The sequence below is a fragment of the Citrus clementina genome, unplaced genomic scaffold, assembly GCF_000493195.1.
Source record: "Citrus clementina cultivar Clemenules unplaced genomic scaffold, Citrus_clementina_v1.0 scaffold_5, whole genome shotgun sequence".
NCBI classification, from domain to species: domain Eukaryota; kingdom Viridiplantae; phylum Streptophyta; class Magnoliopsida; order Sapindales; family Rutaceae; genus Citrus; species Citrus x clementina.
The window spans coordinates 33,886,165-33,908,182 of NW_006262201.1; the positions used below are offsets into that span (position 1 = coordinate 33,886,165).

Genomic DNA, 22,018 nt, shown 5'->3' on the forward strand with positions numbered 1-22,018 from the left:
AAAAAAAAAATTGAAACGGTGTCGTTTGGGTTAATTTTGGGGTTTGACTCGGGTAAGTATCATTTTCCAAAGACTGAAGACGCAATTCGTAATTTCTCACTGTTCCCAAAAAAATAAAAAATAAAAATTAAGAAACACGTGACGAACATCAACTCATGACTACTACAAAAAAGTTATTACGTCGTATCAGATACTACAGCTAATAAAGTACCATTGGGCTGGGCGCCGTGATGGATCTAAACTCTAAAGTCAGCTATCACCACCGACCGCTTGAAAAAATTAAACCGTATCCTTCCTTGTGATTTTTTCTAAAATATAGGGACTTAAATGTTAATATCCAAAAATTGAATTTTTTTTTTCACTTGCAATTTGTTAGAAAGGGAAAAAATATTAAAAAAATAAATTGATCTCATCGGCTCACCGGTCACCGCCGCTAATCACCGGTTTCCGTTTTCAGATTATCGTTACAATCTCCATCACTGATTAAAATGGCCACAAATACTTCGTATATGCAAATCCCTCAAACGCTTTTTGCATCCATTGACATGGGCACAAGTTCTTTCAAGCTTTTGATCATTAGAGCTTACCCAAATGGCAAATTCCTGACAATAGACACTCTCAAACAGCCCGTGATTCTAGGCCGTGACTTGTCTTCCTCGTGTTCAATCTCCACTCAATCACAGGCTCGCTCCGTTGAGTCGTTACTAATGTTCAGAGACATAATTCAGTCCCACAACATAAGCAGAGACCACACACGTGCTGTTGCAACGGCAGCAGTGCGTGCAGCTGAGAACAAAGATGAGTTTGTTGAGCGTGTTAGGGAAAAAGTTGGTTTTGAAGTTGATGTGTTGACTGGGGAGCAAGAGGCTAAGTTCGTTTACATGGGTGTGCTTCAGTTCTTGCCTGTGTTTGATAGGTTGGTTTTGAGTGTTGACATTGGTGGTGGGTCCACTGAGTTTGTGATTGGGAAGAGAGGAAAGGTTGTGTTTTGTGAGTCAGTGAATCTGGGGCATGTGAGTCTGAGTGAAAAGTTTGGGACTTGTAGTGGGAATTTTGAGGAAGTTTTGAAAATGAGGGAGTATGTTAGGATGGTGATTTTGGAATTTGGGTTGGTTGAGAAAGTGAAGGAGGGTGGTTTTGAGGTGGCTGTGGGTTCTTCTGGTACCATTAGAGCGATTGAGAAGGCTGTGGTTAGTGGTTATGATCGAGATTTTGTTGATAATGTGGGTGATTTTGGGGGTTGTAAGAGGGATTGGAGGTTGAGTAGAGGGGAACTGAAGGGCATTGTTGAGAGGTTGTGTTGTGGAGGAGATGGAGAAGTTGAGAGGGTAAGGAGGGAGAGGTTTTTTAAGAGGAGATCAGAGTTTATCGTTGCAGGTGCTGTGTTGTTGGATGAGATTTTTGAGTTGCTTGGGATTGAAGAAATGGAGGTTTCTGGGTATGGATTGGGAGAGGGTATTGTTGCTGATAGTTTGGCTAAGGTTTTTGATGGGTATGATTTGAATGCAAATGCTAGGTGGCGGTCTGTTGTGAGGCTTGCAATGAGGTTTAACAATAAGAAGAGGGTAAAAGCTGGTGCTCAATGTGCTAGCATTGCAAAGGTAGCTTGAAATTTTGATCTGTCCTTTTTCGTCAGTAAGGTGTTCGTTTTAGCATAATTATATCATGATGGTTAAAGAAATTCATGTTTTAGCTATAGAAACTCTAATCGCCAGGTTGATGCAACAACTGTCGGTTGATGTTGTGGTAGTTTCTATTCTAGAGAATTATGCTTGAATTTGTTCTCAACTTCCGTTCATTTTTCGATAATTTAATGGCACCCTTTGTGTCACATTGGTTGCTGTTGCATGACACCATAATTTTAATTTGATTGTCGATTTAAGACACCATTTTTGCACATAAGTGAATAGCAGCCCTTGTTTCATCTTTGTTGCTGTCATATGATACCACCTGTTGTATTGGATTGTTGTTTGAAGTTGCAGGACGTGATAAAAGCACAATGTCCTGCTAATTGTGTCTGCATTTGAATTGAATTACAGCTAATATTATTTGTACAGTCTGACAAGCTAGGCACAACGATTGCTGCAGGATATATTTGAAGGTTTAAGAAAATGTGATAAGCTTTACAACAATCAAGTAAAACTTATTGCCTCATTCGAGGACAAGGATCTTGAATACCTTGAAGCTGCTTGCTTGCTTCACAATATAGGGCACTTCACCAGTAAAAAGGGTTATCATAAGCAGTCTTGTCACATCATTATGGTATGAGTGCTTTTTCTTTCTATGTTATGTTCGTCCTTTGGAGAATGTTCTTGGAACATTCATGATATGTGGTATATAAAATTGGCTATTAAAGTAGTCATTTAATATTAAAGTAGTCATTTAATAGGTCCTGATCACCAGGAACACAATTTGATTATATACTTTCAAACTTCTGTCAATCAATGATGAAATTTCTTAATCCATTCTTGTTGAATCTTTTTTCCTGCCCATCTTGATCTTTTTTCTTTAATAGAATGGTGACCATCTTTATGGATATAGTACTGACGAAATCAAGGTATGTTTTCTGCCTATTGAACATTGATTGGTTTTTGGTCGTAATTTTGCATATTAAGCATGTTTTTCTATGCTAATAAGCATTTGGTATGTCTGCAGCTAATAGCTCTGCTGACAAGATTTCACAGGAAAAAGTTCCCAAGGTCGCATCATGCTTTCTTAGAGGAGTTTCCTGAGCAGGTAACTTATCCATATGCTCTGCGAATTTGGTCATCCAAATAATTGCTGTAGAAAATCTATTATGCTTGAACTTCTGAGGTTTGTGTTTTGTTGATTTTTTGTATTGTTGCCAGGCAAAGCAGAAATTCAGAGTACTTTGTGCAATCATCCGCTTATCAGTTATATTACAGCAGAATGATTGTGTGAATTTACGAGGAGTAGACTTCTTCCATTCTTATGAAGGTTTTAAACTGGTACGCATTATGTCTGATATCCTTTTGTTTTCCATTCTTAGGGAGATGGTTTTTTCAATATGGGATTTGTTTGTTTAATTTGTTTTCCTAGGATCCATTTTTCAATAATGGGATAAGTTAAACGAGAAGAGTATTTATGGACAGTGTGTTGGTGTATTGGCTTTTATCAGCTGAAATTAGGCTTTTACCCAACTTATAATCTATTAATGCTCAGAGGAGCAACAACTCTGTGTTTCTCTGTTGGGTTATATAATAAGCATATTTATATTAAACATGAAGGAAATAATAGGAAATTATTCTTCCAGTGGTGCTGAATAAATGAAGATGTTAAGAAATTACTGGAAGAAAAATTCTATTATTGGACTTTGACTTATCAGTTGCTGGCTCATGTAGTTTGTATGAGTTTTCTCTTGTGGTTACTAAGTAGGACTTCAAAATATTTTAATTCCTTTCTAGTCTCTGTAGCCTTCTCCATGTTGACATTTACTTAATCTTATGGTGCTGCGTAGGATGGTCACCCTCCTTTTACATTGACCTGAAAGCCCTTTCTAGCAGGTAATCAAGGAAGCAAGGGATCAACCTTATCTGCCTGGCAGTTCACAACCCACACTGGACAACATTGAGGCAGAATTAGAGAAAGAATTAGAACACTTCAAAAAAGTAATTTCTTCAACCTGACACTAGTATAACAATTTTCGTTCTTTTCTTTTTCTCCGGTAAACATAGATTTTGATCAATATGTTTCTTCATTTATTCTAATAGGTACATTGTTTATACATTCTGTAATTTGCATTGGTTCTCCATTAAATTATCTAATTATTTACCGGACTTCTTAATTTATTCCTATTTGATGAAAATTGTGAACAACTTATATAGTTTACCTCTTCAGATATTCAAGCAAGAATTGTTGGTTGTGGGTTCATCAAGCAGCTCAAATGACCGGAAAGATAAATTTCCTTGTGAAAGAGATGCTGATCACTTGTAAATAATTTTATAGAGCAACAGGTTTGCTCCTATAACAGCTTCCACTTTAATGGCTTTGGCATGGAATTGTACCAGGCATATATAGGTACTGTTCTTGTCCAAGTACCACAGTTGTTTTGTTGATGCCTAACATCATTCTAATGCCTTTGTTTTTCAATCATCTTCACTAGGGTTTATGTGCTTGTGCTTATTCGACCTTGTAAATGTACTTATCATTTACTTTTTTAGTACCTTTGTTCTTGTCCAAGTACCACAGCGTCAGTTATGAATTCTCAACTTCAGTTAGGAATTCAGAGAAGTTGAGCCAAGATTCCAAGTGAGCTAAGGCCTGGAGGTTCAATATTCTTTACTTTATTTTGGTTGATATTTTGATCCCTTTCCGTCTGCCGATTTATGAATTTTCAAAGCTTACTTAACAATCTGCCTGTGATATAATTCGTTCTCCTTTTACCGTCGACATATGGACAACCTTGAGAAGATTGTGTAGTTGGAGAGAAAATTCTCTACACTCATCAACACGGTCCCCAACATTTGATGTAATGATACTTTCCAAAGTTGTTTATGATGACAATCCAGCGATTGCAGAAGGCGAAGACAAGGAGGTTAACTTTTGCACCATTATAGTTGATGGATAGAGACTCCATGTCTATACTTGAGACTATTTGGAGGCCTTCAGGAAAACCGGGACGGTGATCCAGCTTAGCTCAAATGGGCCTCAAACCATGAAGGTAGTGATTCTTTGGTAAGCAGATTCACATGTGGTAATAATTATTGATTAATATGCTAGAAATTCCTGGTTTCTGATTCCAATGGAACTCTTGATATAGTATATGCAACTTCTGCTTTTTTCTTTGCTCTGCTTTAAGTAAAAGCCAAAAAGCCAAAAATACAGCAGTTTCTTTAGCATACGGCACCTCCAAAACTTCCAGACTTGATGCATAGACGTGAAAAGTCATGTGGTGTTGTGAAAGTGCTACCTGGTTTTAGCATGACATTAGCAGCCATCAATGGCAATGGAGGTTGACTGGCCAATAGTAATTGGGTGGTTGCCATAATTTGTGTTGTGAAAATTGAAAAAGATTTCGAAACCTTTTGTATTAGCATTGAATGCATATCTTATTTTATCATAATGGGCATCTTCCATCAATAATACCTCATGAGAATCCAACCATAGGCTAGTGAATGATCTCATATGCTTGCCCAAGAGTAGCTTTGTCTTGTGTCTTTGGGTAATCTTTTTTTAATTTTGAAACTAATTGTACATATTATTCAAACAACTTCTAATTGTGATGGGAACTATAGACATAGTAAGTATTCTAGCATGCCATGATTAAGGAATAAATGACTGCGTGAGAATAACCTCCTATTTGGGCAGGACGATGGAATATTGAGATGTGAAATTGTAGGCTAAACAAGATGGAAAGATGAATTATTGTCAATGAATAATTAAAGGGTAAAATTTGACATTACATCATGAGTTAGGACCAGGCTAGCATAATTAAATAAATTTTTTGTTATGATTTTTTTTTTTTAGAATTAACTCTGTAATAATTTATACAGCTTTTATAACAACCAAATTGAGCGATATTTCTGTAGATTGACAATAAAAAATCTAAAGAGTATGGAATGACATATCAACTTGAGAAAATAATTAACACTTGTATACTTGATTAATTTATTTGAGTAATGATACAGCCACAAACTCTTGTACAAACTTATTTTGTACAAACTGACGTGGCATTAATTCATTGGTTAAATGAAAATATAAATTAATAAAAACAAATCATGTGGGCCAAGTGATATTTAATTCAACCAATCTTATCATGCCACATCAGTTTGTACAAAATAAGTTTGTACAAGAATTTGTGGCTATATCATTATTCAATTTATTTTGATTCAACAGCCTGTAACCAGATTGCATGGTAAAAAGTGATTGTCAATAAGAGAAGTGAATTTATCACGTGATCTAATATGATAAGGTAGTCACGTGAATTTGATTGCATGGTTTCCAATCCATGGTATGAATTGTAAAGGACAAATTAACCTTTTTCACGGTGAATCATTGAAGGATTAAAAGTGGGGATTGAATTTTTTTTTTTTAAAAAAAAATTTATCCTAGTCTTATGTTTAGTGTTTTTAATAATATTAGGATTTAGTTATCCTGAGCCCACAAGTTAATCTCAATTTTGTAAAGTAAATTATTCTAAGGGGGGTCATGTGATTACTTAGTATTTGATTATATTGATAACTCAATTAATATAATAATTTATAAATATTAAAATTATAGTAATAAGTGATAAATGTAATAAAAAATTAATTTTAATAATGTAAATAATAAATTATACTAAAAATCATTATTAATTCCACATTAAATTAAAATTCTATTTTAATCTATTTAATTATTAAATATTTTTATAATTTCAAATTTACATTATAAATTAATTATTAAATTAATATTCAAAAATATAAATTTTATAAAATAATAGATTATTAAATAAAAATAATAAAAATATCATAAAAAAATTAAAAAAATTATTTAAACTATGATTTATATTTCATTAATATCATTAAGGTTGATTTGTATAATTAATAATACAAAATTTTAGTTTATAATAATAATAATAATAATAATAACAACTACTTGTAAATTGTAATATTATAATATAAGACCTGATTATTTATAATCCAATCAAATATTGTATCAAACACAACATAATATTATATGTAATTTAATATTATCCAATTCAATCTTATCCAATCCTATCCAAAATAAACAGTAAAAATTTGATTTTAAAAATTTTTGTATTTCTTTTATTAAAATATTTTTTTAACTATTTGGATTTATTTAAAATTTAACAACCTTATCCACTGGCTTTGATAGGCTACGCCGCCGGTATCGCACAGCTCATTTATTTACAGCAATGATTTTCGTTGACTTGGTACTTCCTTATGACAGGCGGGGATTAATTAATTAAAATAACAATTATTATTTGAGTCTAACCTAATTAAACCCGTTTTACTTTACTTCCTGTGATACTTGCAATTTGCACGTTATTTTTGTGATGTCCCATTTCGAATATTTGAATTTAAAAATAAGTTAACTTTAATTCTAAATATTTGAAAAAAAGTCAATTTCTACTATTACTATAGAAGAGGGGGCTCGAACTCCTGCACAAACAAGTGAAATGAAAAGATTATTTTTAAATCATGTTTACATAAATCATAATTTCTTAAAAGTCAAATCATATATTACATGATCTACCATTGCTTACAAGCTATATCAGTTCCATTTGTTTGATTAACTGTAGGAGATCATTTCAAAATCTGATCCCGCCCGCAGGAAACCAATTCTATTAAAATTGTTTTTTCTTTTTTGCAATTTTCTCATTTAATTACATTTAAATACAAGGTGCGCACCATACCATCCACTGGACCACTACACGTTAGCGAGGGAAGAAACATCAGGATTCACGCAGGCAGACAGAGCCCTCTCTGTGCTGAAAAGGTAGTGAGATAGGAAAAAAAATAAAATATGCCATTTTGGGAAAAAAAATCCAGTGGGCCACCGGCCGCATTTGTGTGTGTTTGTGTGCGGATGTATAAATGCACACAATTCGCAGAAGTCGCTGTGTAAATACAAAAGACGAGGGTGACGCACAGAGAGAGAGAAGCTTGCAGCATTGTAGAGAGGGAAACCAAAACTGTTGAATTAATTCAGCAAGTAAGCTGTCTGGATTATTGTGCTTATTTTGATTTGACGCTTCTGTTTGGTTGCCGAGAAAATGAAGGATAACAAACGAATATGAGTTTTAATTAGTACTCATTTCTTTTCTATTGAAGGACAGATAATCCTTTCCTTTTTTCTTTTTTTTTTTGTTGATGAGTGAGTTTCATTATTTATCTGTCTATTGTTTTATATATTGTTAGATGGTGTTTGGCTGATGAGAAAGTGAAGGAAAATATAGGAGTGTGAGTTTTATTTTATTTTAATTTTTTTAAAAAATTTCTAATGAAATGTAACTATAAAAAGTCAGCTCATTCAAGCTAAATTGCAGACTGGGTGAATTTTATTGATTTTACTTGTATGCCTGTTAATCTTCTTGTGTTTGTAGCTAAGTAATGTCTGTCTGTTATTTGAGTTCTATTTGCTAATTTGACTAATAAAGGACTCCTTTTTGTGTGTAATATATTGTGTGAAAGAATGACCAACTGAAAAGTCTTACTTTTTAAGAGTTAGTGAGTGGTAGATCCCATGTTTCTTAGTGACATTTACCCTCTGCTTGGTTTGTGAGAAACCTGAAGACAAGAATGATGTGAAAATGAAAAGCAAAAAGTTGTAATCTAGATGGGTGGTTAGCTATTTGATGATTTTGATCCCTGGTTCCCATAACAAGTGGTAGTGTAGTAGTTATGGTTAAATTTTTAGATTTTGCAATCTATCTCTTAGTTTCTTAAGTGGATATTTTATTCTTAAACTAGTAATATATATTGGTGAATAGAACTATAGAAATGATGTTCTGTTACTGGACTTAATGTGCTATTTATATTATTTCATATCTTTTCTAGATTTTTCATTGTGTCTTTTGGGCATGGGTTTGGAGGAAAGAGTTGCCGAGTCGTGCATTAATGGACACAAAGCTGACTGCGCATGGACTGTATCTGTGCATACATTTTCAGACATAACCAACATTTCTCCTGTTGTATTCCTATACCTTCTGAAAGAATGTTATATTCATGGTAAGCTGTTTCTTCCATCATTGACTAATTTTATTCTTTGCAAATTTTATAATTTCCCATTTATGTTTTTGGGTCCATTTAGAAGCGAAAACAAAAAGAAAATTACAATCTAAGTTTTTATTGTTCGGGCTGGATGACAGAAGTACAGTAAATTTACAAGTTTAAGTATTTGATGTATGGTGGTCCTTCACTATCCAAAGGAACTAAATTTTCCTAATGGAATCTATTATTCTCCGGTAAGGTTAGGTTGGCCTTGGAGCTGGATGCTACCATGCTAATGTGTAGATTCTAAAGGCAATCCAATCTAAAAGAACTTAGTTGGTTTCAACTTGAATCTAGACCTGGTATGGTAGGCCTTCTAATATATGTTCTAAGGACTCTTCCTTTCTTGCTCACTTTAGTTGCGATTGCATGGTACAATCTGCATATTTGGTTCTCATTAAACACATTTGACAGGAACATGCAAAGCAACCAGAAAGTTCCGGGCTCTCCAACAACAAGTCTCACAAGCACTATGTAATTCTCCTGAACCTGGACCAGCTACTTTTATAGTTAGATGCCTCAATGTCCTGCCTATATTTGGAGTCTATAGTGAAGGGTTCAGTCACTTGATCATTTCTGCTCTTCGACGTCATCAAAAAACGACAGTCAACTCAGCAGACTCCACTCAAGCAAAAGAGATAGCTGCCTACTTATTTCTTGACATCACCGGGGGGTTTGTTGACCATGATGAGAAGTTAATGGTGAAGATACTTGAAGCTTTTGATGTCAGGTTGACAGACATTGAGAAAGCCATAACCCAATTGAAGGCGCAAAATGAACATAGGTTCGACACTGCAAAGACAGTTATTGAGCAATATATATTTGCAATGATAGACTCACAGTCATATATGACAGCAGTCTCTTTGCTAGAGCACTTCTCCATTCGCCAATCTGGAGAGTCTTTTCTCCTCAAAATGATACAGAACAAAGAATTCAAAGCAGCTGAGAAATGGGCTACTTTTATGGGGAAGCCAATGTTATGCCTGAAATATGAGTGTGCAACCCAAGAGGGGGGGTGAATTGGAATTTTAAAAATTATACTAACAAATCCACACAACAAGCAATCTAATGTCTTAATAAAAATTGAAAGCAATAAGTTCAATCAAAGCACAATAATTAAATAGCAAGGGAAGAGAAAGCAAACTCAAGGATTTTTACGTGGTTCGGCAATCCCCGCCTACGTCCACGCCTCCAAGCACACCGGGCTTGAGGATTTCACTATCCAAGCCTTTCCAAGGCTTCAAACGTTTACAATTGACTTCAAGGTGTCAATGAACCTTTACAACAAGAGATTATCTCTCCAATCTCTTCACTCCAAGTGTTTCTCACACTTGTACTCTCACAATTTGATGAGAAATGAAAATTACAACAAAAACTCTCTTTAAGAGTGGATTTACAAATGATAGCTCAATGAAGATTTAATCTATGAAGATTTTCGAATTTGAAGCTCAATATAAGTTGTGTGCACTTGTTTATACTTGCTTGAGTTACCAAAAATGAATTGGTTTTGAGTTTATATAGTTTGAACTCAAAAACTAGCCGTTACTAGCCGTTATGCACATTTTTGGTCGTAACCGGCTTGCCGTTTAACCATATCCGGTAAGCCGCTTTCGTTCTGGTGCTTACTGCCCCGTATCCGGCTTGCCGTTTATCAGTATCCGGTAAGCCGCTTGCTACAGTAACTGCTACAGTAAAATATTTCCCGAAATTTACAATTTGACCCCAAAACTTTATAAAACTGTAGTATGACCCAAAACGTTATGAAAATTTGCAAATAAGTCCAATTTTAGAATTTCTAAATAATTCTTCGTTAACCCCAAACTTTCTGAAATTATGACTTTGCCCAAACTTTGTGAAATTATATAATGACCCTAAAACCATTTAAATAATTTCAAATAAGTCCAAATCCGAAACTTTAAAAACATTATCAAAGCTTTTAAAATACATGTGGTTTGTTATCATCAAAATCAATATTTATAGCCATATAGGCTAACAATGCCTACTTGTACAGCAATTTGTAGACAGGAACATGTTAAAAAGTGCTTATGATACTATAAAGAAAAATGATCTCCAACAGGATTTTCCTGACGTATATCACAAGTGCAAAGAAAAGTATGGCTTATCTTTTCTCATAAGTTTTCTTTTCCAGGAGAATTTTGTGCTGTTGGGTTCTTGATTCCTTTCAACCCTCTTATTTCTCTGGCTCAAAATGCATCTCTCAAAAATTAAATGCAAGAAAATTTAACTGTGTTCTGTCTAGTGCAGCTTACTGAAAAGGCTAGCAGAAAAAGCATGCTGGGATATTGCAGAGGCAAAGACAAAGGGTGATAAGCGATTACTAGAGTATTTGGTGAGTAGCCTTGGGTATGGTTGATTATGAATTCACAGTTTTCTCGATTACTCACCTGGAACTGGAAGCATCCTAGTAAGTGCTACTTATAATACACAATGTCACTGCAAGAGTTTTCTACTTGGTCGCCCTTTTGGGTGTTTGAATATAAAATTTTTTAGTTAGTTTTGCATAACTTTTCTATTAAGTATGAAAAATTAATTCTTTTTCGGATAAAAAAAATTCAGGAATAATTTCTTCTTGCTTTGATGTTTTCTAATTGAAGTTGTTCTAGCTTATGGTTCTTACAAAATCGAATGATGTACTTTAGGCTCCATCGTTACGGTTTACTATGAACTGCTCTGTATATCTTATTTTGAACATAACTTTCTTCTTGATTGTTCTGTAACTACTTTGTAGATTATATTCTAAATTTCCCTTTTTCTTGAACTACTTTGTAGATTATATACTAAACTTAACTTCCTTAATTTTAAGGTTTATTTGGCAATGGAAGCCGGTTACTCAGAGAAGGTTGATGAACTGTGTGAGCGATACTCACTTGAAGGATTTCTCAAAACCCGAGGTAATGCAAATACTTAATAATTTTTTTTTTAAGAATTATTTATGCTGGATAATGGTATCTGCTTTACTAGATAAAGTTTTCATTTTCAAGTCATTGCTTTTGGAATAATTTTGGGTTATTTTCCTGTTTGATGTTGGTCAGAACCTGAGGCTGGTTTTGTGCATAGTCGATTTTTGCATCTTAAGGAAGTAGTTGTAGAAGACATAATCTGGGTTGATGAAGTTGATGGTTTGCATAAAGCAATTTGCCACATTGAGGGATGTAAGGTCGTGGGCATTGATTGTGAATGGAAACCCAATTATGTAAAAGGATGCAAAATGAACAAGGTACTTGCATCTCATTCCATTTTCCTGTAATTAATCCATTTTTTTCAGTTACTTCTTCTCTGGATTTTCCAAGTAGCTTTGATTGGCAACTATAATAGATTCTACTTATTCTGATAAGTGATAAATGTATTTGGACTGTTCTTGCATTGTTTTTGTATGCCTCAGTCATAATACGTTGCTGCATCTAATTAAAATTTCTCACAGAAAAAGAAACAAAATGTGTTTTTGGGTTTAACAATTTGATGATAGGAGTTACTTTTTTCAGAGAAATGTTTGTTGTCAGCTATTCTTAATGAACGTGCAAAATGTTCATCACTTGATCATCTCATATGCATTTTCTTTGTATAATAAAATTCCTGTTCCATCTTTCAGGTTTCTATCATGCAAATTGCTTCCGATGAGATGGTTTTCATTTTTGATTTGATTAAATTAGCTGAAGATGTACCTGATGTTTTAGATAGCTGCCTAACCCGCATTTTGCAATCTCCTGGAATTCTAAAACTCGGTATGAGATCAAAGCATTCTTGTTTTCCAAGGATTATTCTTATATATACAGAATCTGATTCCTCAAGAAGTATTTATATCACCTTTAGGACTCTTAATTAAGGGCCTTCTACGAAGTGGCTTAGATTAAATATTACATTTATTAATCAGTTTTACTCTCTTATATTTGATTTCCAATTTATATGCTTTAGTTCATCCCAGCTACTGTCGTACATATTACTACATGTCTGTCTATTTTGAATAGTTTAATTTCCACTAGAATATTCTTTTATTTTTCCATTTACAGCGGAACATTATAAATGTGTGCTTTGTGTGACTTGTAGGTTATAATTTTCAATGTGATATAAAGCAATTGGCTCACTCTTATGGAGAATTGGAATGTTTCAAGCACTATGAGATGTTACTGGACATTCAGAATGTATTCAAGGAACCTAAAGGTGGTCTCTCAGGGCTTGCAGAGGTAGTTAAACGTAACATCAGTCTCAGCTCTTTCTTTCAAGTCACCACTGTGTTTTTTTTTTTCTAACTTAGTGCTTGCTTATGATTGTACCTCGTCCCTCTCTCTCTATTTGCTTATTGTAAAATAAGAAAATATTGGGAGCAGGCTTGAATAAAACAAGAAGGAATAGCAACTGGGAGCAGCGGCCTTTGAGTCAAAATCAGGTATATCCAATCTGTGATGCATTCATCTTTTTTCTTGCTACTACTTCTATGCCAAGCTAAAAGGTACAGAAGCTTATGCCTATGCCTAAGGGAACCAGTAGCTTTCAGTTTGTATCCTCTCTGCAAACACATTATTTATTTGTGAAAGTACAGTAAAACACACTTGCACAGCATTGCCACTGCTTATGTGCATAAAGATGTATGTGCCTTTACCAATAAGATCAGATTAAGAGCAAACAAGAAGGTAGCCTGATGTCAGAAAACGTCTTAGAATTTAGTTTCCATGGGTCACGCCATAGGAATCGTTGTTCTTATTGCTTTTGAAGATCTTTAAGTGAAGGATGGAGTATTTAATGTGCCATATCCTTTCTATATCATTATCTATGATGAATAAACTTAAAATTGTGTTGCTTTCTCTTTAATGGTATCTTGCAGCTAGAATACGCTGCTCTGGATGCTGTTGTACTTCTTCAAATATTCCACCATGTTCGTAGTTGCTCTCAGCCTACCGATGTCTCGGAGGGGCACGATAAAATTGAGTGGAAATCCTACATTGTGAGTATATTAACAAAAATAAATTTTATTTGGAAGGCAATTTTGTGCTATCCCTCTCTTTCTTGGCAAGTGCATGTTCTTGCTTAAACTTGTCTGTTTGTGGGGATGAATGTGCAGGTCTCGCATATGGATAACCCGAAGAAGTCCAAAAAGAGACCAACGATTAAAAAGGAGACAGAATCTGGGGCCAACTACCATTGACAATCGAGTTTTCTAACTCCTCTCAGTACACCAACATTCATCTGTAAATATTCCCATTGAGTTAAGACTTATATGGATGTAATGTGCTCCTTTTATGTCATGAAACTAATACAGCAGTACTTCCTTGAACTTCGATCAACCAGCTAACCCCTCGGCCAAAATTTTTTTGTTTCCAGCTATGAGATTATTTATACAAATTTATCATTAGTTGGAAGATCCTAAAAATGTTTCAATTTGGAATTTTAAAGTGCGGAAACGTCCGAAAAAACGCATAAATCGTGTGATTTAAACTTTAAACGCTTCAAGTTGTAAATCTTTAAAATCCTGCGGTTTTAAAATTTTTCCTATACTTTAAGATTTCGGACTAGAAAACTACGAAGATCCTATTGTTTATTTGACCAAAGTATCATGGTTTATCTAATCTTAGACTTTGTTGTTCATCAAAGTGGCTGTTTGGGAGGTCTTTTGAGAGCCTTTTTGAGAATAACTGTTTTTTTGCAGAATTGGAAAACGGCTAGAAATAGGGGAGAAAAAAATAAATCATAAAACGACAATGTGGATCGAACAACCTCCGACCATTTTGATCTAATGGCTAAGGGGATACTCGTGAAACGAAGGAAAAAGGTTTTGAGCAAGATCAATGTATCGTGCTTTCTATACAATCAAATCATCGTACAACGACTATGTGCCGAACATGAGAGACTTCGGATTCGAATATCGTTCGCACGAAAATTATTTGTACAAAATCCAAATATAGAGTTTGAACACAAAAAATTTGTAACCCCAAAATTCTTAGTAAATATTTATCTTAATTGAACACCTTCCATTCTTTTTACAACAGAAAAAAAGAGCTCCTTCATTCTCCGCCTCTCTTTCTTTCAAAAAGAATAAAAATAAAATTTGAGTTAAAAGATGCCACCCATTATATATATAATTTGAAACTCTTGCTATTTTTTTTTCTCTTTTGTCTCAAACAATCGCACAAAGTGACAAAAGGAGAGAGGACCTTCCCTCATGATGAACGAGTTCCGGCCGGCCTCCTACCGATCCAACGGAGGTGGCCACCACGGCCGGAACCTTGAGATAATTGAAGTGAAAATCCCAAGGACCGGCGGCAGGCTCCAAGGCGTCGCCCGCTCTCGTTCATTGCATGGTCATAATAATCCTTATTATCACAGCCACAAGAGCACCAAAATTGCCAAAAGGAACAAGAAAAGATCATCGGCATTTACATTCTCGTTGCCATGGAATGATGCTGACAACAAGAGGAGGAGGAGAGTTGCCAAATATAAGTACTATTCTGTCGAAGGGAAAGTTAAATCTTCGATAAAAAAAGGGTATAGTTGGTTCAAAAGCAAATGCTCTAAAGTTATGCATGGCTTGTAGTAGCGTGCAATTTGTGTGGTGTTCTAGGAAGTGATCGAAGCAAAATAATAATAATAGAGAAAGTGATTGATTTTTGTTTCATGATTATGTGAATGTAAAAAATGTTTGCATGCATGCACATAAATCGGTTTGTTGCATACATACATACATACACAATTTTTGTACAATAAAAGCTTTCTCTATCTTGTAGGATGAACCTTCGCTGTTTATACTTGCCACCCATATATTTAATATTATATGTATGAGATAAGCACACAATAATACAAGTATGGCTTAAATCTCGAATCTATTTAAGCATAGCAACATTTTTTGCAGTGATTTTTTTGGTCATTTATTAGAGTTATAGCTATAGTGCCTTTACTATCTTTTAGATAATCTTGATTCTTGAATGCAATGAGGGAACTATATATGGCTCCATTAAAGAACTATGTGATAGGACATAGGGTGATAACAATGAGGAGGAGTAGAGAACAATGTGCACAAAAAAAAAGAGGTATACTTAATTGAAAAAACCCAGTAATACTTAGTTCTTTTCAATAATTCAATTCAGTGTTATTGTCATATGTTAAAATCTCAATTGGCATTGCCTGAAATAATAATGTTAAAACATATAACACAAATTTAATAATTGCAGAAAACAGATGTATCTGATCGAAAATACTTTATTCATTTTGTGATTAAATTATGGAAGAATAAGTTTTAAAACAATGTAAAATAAAAATAATAAAAATTAGCACACGTTGAAAAATTTTTTAATTGGTTTAATTTGTTTTAAGTATTAAAATTATTTATTTATTGAATTATTTTTCATTTAATTAGATATTATTAATACGAACACTTCTCTTCTGGCGGGTAAATTACGGGTCCGGGTTAAATGGAAAAGGGCGGGAAGAGATAAAGAACAAACGCATCGTTTTAAGTTTTTTGCGCGCTTTTTCATCATCCGATATATAAAAACCAAGACTGCAAATGAAACACTTCGCTTCAATTTCAAAGCATAATTTCGCGTGAGTGTTTTCACCATTCGATCAAATTGACCCGTCAGAAATGGACTGTCACGATTTCGAGTTCGAGAAAGCTCGATTGCTCAGCTTGGCTCTTGAATTTGGCTTCGATCAAGACTCGGCAAACAAATCCCTAAATCGCTTGATTTCACTCTACGGTACTTTTTTTTTTCCTGATTTTTTTTTTCAACTGTCGGTTCTTCAAACCCTTATTTGATCTGGCTTACTTGTGAAGTCCATTTTTTTGGGTGTTTTATTTTGCTATTTTGCCTCATATACAATTAATACACATTTTGTTTTTATTAATCTTATTAAGTTTTTGCATAGGTGATGATGGCCAAGATTTTATATCTGTGGAGCATTGCGGGGATGATTTTATTGCGACTCTCGCTGAGACTATGCAAGATAGTGAGGAATGGGATGATTTGCAGGCCATGGAATCGGAAGCTTGTGGAGCTTTGAATAACATGTTTGATAAAAGGGTTATTGATAACAATCAAGCTAATGATAATGATAATAGTAGAGAATACATTGACATCTTAGATGATTCACCTGAACCTAAAAGACGCCCAACGTTGATGGAATTGGATTCTTTGAGTGATACTGAAGACTTAGACTTTACAATTCCGAAGCACAAGGATGCCATACTTAATCTTTCCTCTTGCCCAGATGGGAGAAGTCAAATTTTCACTCCAAGCTCGGTTAAGCATTCTTCAAAATCTGTGGTAAGAGTCTTTTCTACTGGTGTCATTAGATTCTTCAATCTTAAGCTTGGAGATGGCCTCTGTAGTTTTGTAATTTTTGTGGCAAAATGATCACTTATTGTATATAAACATTAGACTTACTTGTTACTGAAGTGGTTTGGATACTGAAATAGTCAGTGTATGTTTGAAGGATTGTAAGAGTGGAGTTAGCACCAGCTCGGCTTCATCAGTTTCCAATAAGAAACGGTCTTCACTGATATCTGATAATGAACACGGGACTCTTAGTTTCGAAGAATTACAGGCTTTGGATGATATGGAGTTTGCAAATGTTGTGATATTTGGCAACAGGGCATTTCGACCATTGCAGCATCAGGCATGTAAAGCATCTGTAGCAAAGCAAGATTGCTTTGTGCTCTTGCCTACTGGAGGTGGTAAAAGCCTATGTTATCAGGTAATATCTCTTTGTATATGCAATAGCTGTCTTCTTATCTTGGCACAAGTGTAGTGTGAGTCATAGTCGTTTGGTGTTTTTGCAGCTTCCAGCAACTCTGAAATCAGGTGTAACAGTGGTCATATCGCCTCTGCTTTCGCTCATTCAGGATCAGATAATTACATTAAACCTCAAGTTCGGGATACCGGCAACATTCTTAAATTCTCAACAAACTGTTTCCCAAGCAGCAGCTGTCCTCCAAGAGCTAAGGCAAGGTTTAGTTCTTTCTCAGCACTGTGAGCAATTAGGAGATCTTTTTTTTTTCCCCCTCCTTATTTTCAGTTCATATGATCACTATGCTGGTTAGTCTAATCCAGGAAGTGTTTCAGAAGACTTGTGTAGAAGTTGCTTCTCAGATTTGCTCCAATACTTTTCTTTTGTGCTAAAATTTGTCGAAGAAAATGTTGTCCATGTACCAATGCAACCATATTATATTTCAATTTTTTTGTGTCCTCTATTCTTGACTAGATTTTCTCCATCAATTGATTTTTGTACTTTCATGTGCTTCTAGGAAAGATAAACCATCATGTAAGCTATTATATGTGACTCCTGAAAGGATTGTTGGGAATCAATCATTTTCTGAGGTGCTAAAATGCCTACATCGGAAGGTAGGTCTTTTATTTCTGACCAGACACATTCAAAGCATAGGGTAGCATATGTTTGAAAGTTTTGACTACTGATGTGGTTCGTGCTCCCACATAAATGTCAGAGACAACTGGCAGGTTTTGTTGTTGATGAAGCGCACTGTGTGAGGTATGTTCATTTCTTTGTGGTGCCCTTTTGTTCATTTTGATGGTTTTAACTAGTACATAAATGGGGAAAATCATCTTTTCACTTTTCTATAATTTGATAACTCATTATTATACCTGCCTTCCTGGAATCATAAAACTATTTGAGACATTTGTGAACCACTCATAAGAGAGTTCCTTTAGTGAAAAAGTCTGTTGCTTAGCTACATCCTATGGCAGATAGAATTTGCCAACTTACAAGGTCTTGTGCAATGAGCATCACGCGTTGCAATTTGCTACTTTGTATCTTTACATTGAAACTTCCACTAGTAAATTTCTTCTTGATTTACTTGCATTCGCAGCCAGTGGGGACATGATTTCCGTCCAGATTACAGGGGTTTAGGACTTCTTAAGCAGAATTTTCCCGATGTTCCAGTGATGGCTTTGACTGCCACAGCAACCCAGTCAGTTCGTCAGGTAATAGTTTAACATTTCCAACAGTGGGATATTTTTCTTCTGTCTCTGGTCTAAATTTTTTATTTTTTTTTAAGTTCATCTCAATTGATTCTGCAGGACATTCTAAAAGCTTTGAGGATTCCTCATGCTCTTGTCCTTGAGACAAGTTTTGATAGACCCAATTTAAAATATGAAGTGATTGGGAAGTCAAAGGAAGCACTAAAGCAGATTGGACAGCTTATAAAAGATCGTTTCAAGGATCAGTGCGGCATCATTTACTGTCTTTCGAAGAATGAATGTGTTGAGGTTTCAAACTTTTTGATCCAAAAATGTAAGATTAAGACAGTATATTACCATGCTGGTCTTGCTGCTCGTCAAAGAGTTGTCGTTCAAAAGAAATGGCATACGGGAGATGTTCAAATTGTGTGTGCTACGATTGCTTTTGGGATGGGAATAGACAAACCTGATGTTGTAAGTACAGATTAGAACTGAAGTTACTCTTTTGGATTTTTCTTTTTATGTTTAATTAGGCTGTGGTCCTTGGTAATTGCATTATTGACTACACTATGTGCAGACGTATTATCTTACATTGCAAAATCTAATGCATTTGAATTGGCAGTCAAAAGATTAAACAACTTGTTGTATGTCAATTACAAAGGCTTTGGCAAAGGTCCATGTGGTTATTCGGTTTGTTTTGATATAAAGAGAATATGACACTTTAATTTTTGATACACAATGAACAATACAAAACTATTGCAAAGATTATATTGGATACTAAACTGCTGACATAATAGTGCTTCTGCTCAAAAATTCATTTTCTTCTGTTTTCTTGGTTAGTTATGACAGATTTATATATGCACTTTCATAGTTACACATGTTACAACATTTGTGGTTAATGTAGCATATCTGATTTTCTAGCTTACTACATGGTTTCTTTTCCCAATATTTTGATATATGTTTCCTTCTATCAATGTCAGCGCTTTGTTATACACAATACATTGTCCAAGTCGATTGAAAGCTACTATCAAGAGTCTGGAAGAGCTGGAAGAGATAATCTACCTTCAGTGTGTATTGTCCTGTATCAGAAGAAGGATTTTAGTCGGGTTGTATGTATGTTACGAAATGGTCAAGGCTTTAAGAGCGAAGCCTTTAAAACTGCAATGGCTCAAGCTAAGAAAATGCAGCAATACTGTGAGCAAAAGGTGAGATAATTCTTGCCCCATCACGCAGTTCTTTTTTTAAATATACATTGTTTTCATATGTGCTTCAGTCATTGTTTATTACTGTGAATTATTTAGGCTGAATGTCGGCGGCAAACCTTACTCGAACACTTTGGAGAGTCTTTTGACCGAAAAGCTTGCAAAAATGGTTCTAATCCTTGTGATAATTGTCTCAAGACTTCCTTGTGAGCAAATGGGTGCTGGTCTCTGACTGCAAATGAAGTGTGTTCTAACTTGTAGTGGATATGACCTACCTTCTCCTTTGGCCACCACTCAGTTTTCTTTGCCCCATGATGCCTCTATTATAGCTTGAGAAATGATATATTTTCTTCTTAAATGTCATTTCTGAAAGGTTAAAGTAGAGGCTTCTTTTTCATAACCTGTCCAACAATCCCTGAAGAAAATGCTTGATGAAGATTACGCTGCGAAGAGGAACCAAACTGACTTGTCTTTGTCAAGTTAAAGCACTTCAACCGAAGCCCAGTTTTTTTATTTCAGACTAAACAACATTTGTGCATGTGGCGTCACATGCACTCAAATGCATATGCTGGTGTTTCTCTCAAATGCATATGCTGGTGTTTTCAAGGTGAGCTACATTGGTGAAGAATTACACTTAAATACTTATATGCTTGTTTTTTTTTCACTTTCCTTTCCTTTTATCTTTTTACAAATCAAAATTTAGAACCAATCTTCATGCATAGTCACGGATATGTGGTAATGGTTGAATATGAAATCTTCATCTTCATTTCATGCATAGATTCTTTTGTGTTGCGCTTGCGCATAGAGGACTTTATGTGAGTTTGGCTTTATTCCAGATTTTCTTGATACTTTTTTATTTTCAGAAGTAACTAAAAGCTGATAATAAAGCAGATTTGCTTAGTGCTTTTCAACTGAGCATTATGTATATATATATATATATTGGATTTATCGAAAGCAATAGTATTAATTTTGTTAAAGATTACTAATGCGTGAACATGGGTACACTGCATGTGCTGTTCAAACAGGAAAGAAAGCATTTATAAGCCCTTTTGTTAAAAGTGCTTTTTGGCAAAAAAACTTCCATACAAGCCATAATTTTGGCCAACCATTGATGATTTCACAAAGCGGGCTAGTTTATTAATAAAAGGTGAATCTAAGATCTAAGATGTGCAGTGACACGAAGACTAATTACAAGTAATTTGAGAAAGAGCACATGCAACCACCGTGCAATTATTGGTGATTAACGTTCATATGAAGAAAGATTTAGATTTGATTTGGATTAGATTAGATAATGAAATGTCAACGACCCAATAATCCATTCATGTGTTACACATTTAACTATATTTTTCCAAAAGTTGTCAAAACTTTACTTAAACCCCAAATTTTCTTTTATCACTATTTTTTTTTAAGCTTAAACTTTGATTAAGGGGTCCAGTTTTGAAAATAAGCTTGATTTGCTGATCCTCAAGAATCTTAACGAAATAAATCACTACCTAATTGGAAAAAGAAAACTAATATTTGACTATTCTTGTATTCCTCCATCGGAATTTTCTTTTTTTTTTTCACCAAACAATCAATTTGCTACCAAAAATTCCAAAGATGACAAGAAAATATAGACATGTTTTTGGCTTAAAATATTCAAAGTATCTGCTTCATGCTACCATGCCTCCACTCTATAATGGGGGAGCAATATTATGAGTTTTGATGCTTACATCAAATCGCTACATTAGAAAAGGAGACATTATGTAGTTATGCACTAGTGGGTTAGCTTAGTTGGTAAAATTTTTAATGAGATTGGAACCATGATCCTACTGCAATTAAAAAAAATTAAATTTTTTTTATAAAAAAAATGAAATATAGGTAAAAATAAAGAAACATAGGGGGAATTAAAAAAAAGATCAATATAAAATTACCAAAGAGTTGAGAATGGGAATATAAAATTAAATTATTTTGTTAAAGCTACAAATTTCAGTATTTCACCTAGGAGATAGAGTTTCTTTTGTACAGGTTCAAGGTGGCAACTGGCAACAAGTTATTGCATATGATGTTATCTATTGATTGGAAAAAGAGAGAGGGCAGAAAAAAAAAAAGAAAAGAAAGGAAAATTCTCAATATTTTATTTGTTAAAAACTTAAATAAAAATTTTGATACACTTTTT

At 34.4% G+C, this 22,018-nt stretch overlaps 3 protein-coding genes across 6 annotated transcripts; all 3 read left to right on the top strand.

The window, feature by feature from the left end:
• The first annotated feature begins 387 nt into the window (after positions 1–387).
• LOC18040997 (putative exopolyphosphatase) lies at positions 388–5,009 on the top strand. Of its 4 annotated transcripts, XR_002905617.1 has the most exons (8): positions 388–1,601; positions 2,089–2,262; positions 2,516–2,557; positions 2,656–2,736; positions 2,850–2,969; positions 3,522–3,629; positions 3,859–4,038; positions 4,124–5,009. XR_002905617.1 is itself a non-coding variant. In XM_024185048.1 (7 exons), exons 1-7 carry the CDS (start codon positions 489–491, stop codon positions 3,952–3,954), a joined length of 1,734 nt encoding a protein of 577 aa, XP_024040816.1. In that variant the 5' UTR covers positions 388–488; the 3' UTR covers positions 3,955–5,009. The 4 variants fall into 4 exon arrangements, 3 of the variants coding, with proteins under 3 accessions (XP_024040816.1, XP_006433506.1, XP_006433504.2); XM_024185048.1 differs by having other exon boundaries at positions 3,859–5,009; XM_006433443.2 differs by having other exon boundaries at positions 3,525–3,629; positions 3,859–5,009.
• A 2,594-nt stretch (positions 5,010–7,603) lies between these two features.
• LOC18041307 lies at positions 7,604–13,944 on the top strand. Its single transcript, XM_024184518.1, is given in 12 exon segments — positions 7,604–7,674; positions 8,520–8,690; positions 9,147–9,728; positions 10,721–10,844; positions 10,998–11,082; positions 11,557–11,644; positions 11,786–11,970; positions 12,343–12,475; positions 12,798–12,934; positions 13,063–13,137; positions 13,573–13,692; positions 13,810–13,944. Coding segments are annotated over 11 exon segments (1,761 nt in total). The 5' UTR covers positions 7,604–7,674; positions 8,520–8,542; the 3' UTR covers positions 13,894–13,944.
• A 2,237-nt stretch (positions 13,945–16,181) lies between these two features.
• LOC18041940 (ATP-dependent DNA helicase Q-like 1) lies at positions 16,182–20,542 on the top strand. Its single transcript, XM_024184496.1, has 10 exons — positions 16,182–16,441; positions 16,611–17,008; positions 17,178–17,438; positions 17,524–17,692; positions 17,994–18,085; positions 18,187–18,230; positions 18,568–18,682; positions 18,779–19,132; positions 19,639–19,863; positions 19,960–20,542. Exons 1-10 carry the CDS (start codon positions 16,327–16,329, stop codon positions 20,068–20,070), a joined length of 1,884 nt encoding a protein of 627 aa, XP_024040264.1. The 5' UTR covers positions 16,182–16,326; the 3' UTR covers positions 20,071–20,542.
• Positions 20,543–22,018: the final 1,476 nt, after the last annotated feature.

What these genes read in the sequence shown, in the direction of transcription:
- LOC18040997 (XM_024185048.1), top strand. Translation starts at nt 489, where the DNA reads ATGGCCACAAATACTTCGTATATGCAAATCCCTCAAACGCTTTTTGCA. An exon ending in TAGAGGAGTTTCCTGAGCAG is followed by an intron (nt 2,737 to 2,849) that starts GTAACTTATCCA and finishes TATTGTTGCCAG; the next exon opens with GCAAAGCAGAAATTCAGAGT. An exon ending in CTTATGAAGGTTTTAAACTG is followed by an intron (nt 2,970 to 3,521) that starts GTACGCATTATG and finishes AGCCCTTTCTAG; the next exon opens with CAGGTAATCAAGGAAGCAAG.
- LOC18041940 (XM_024184496.1), top strand. Translation starts at nt 16,327, where the DNA reads ATGGACTGTCACGATTTCGAGTTCGAGAAAGCTCGATTGCTCAGCTTG. An exon ending in GTAAAAGCCTATGTTATCAG is followed by an intron (nt 17,439 to 17,523) that starts GTAATATCTCTT and finishes GTGTTTTTGCAG; the next exon opens with CTTCCAGCAACTCTGAAATC. An exon ending in TAAAATGCCTACATCGGAAG is followed by an intron (nt 18,086 to 18,186) that starts GTAGGTCTTTTA and finishes CATAAATGTCAG; the next exon opens with AGACAACTGGCAGGTTTTGT.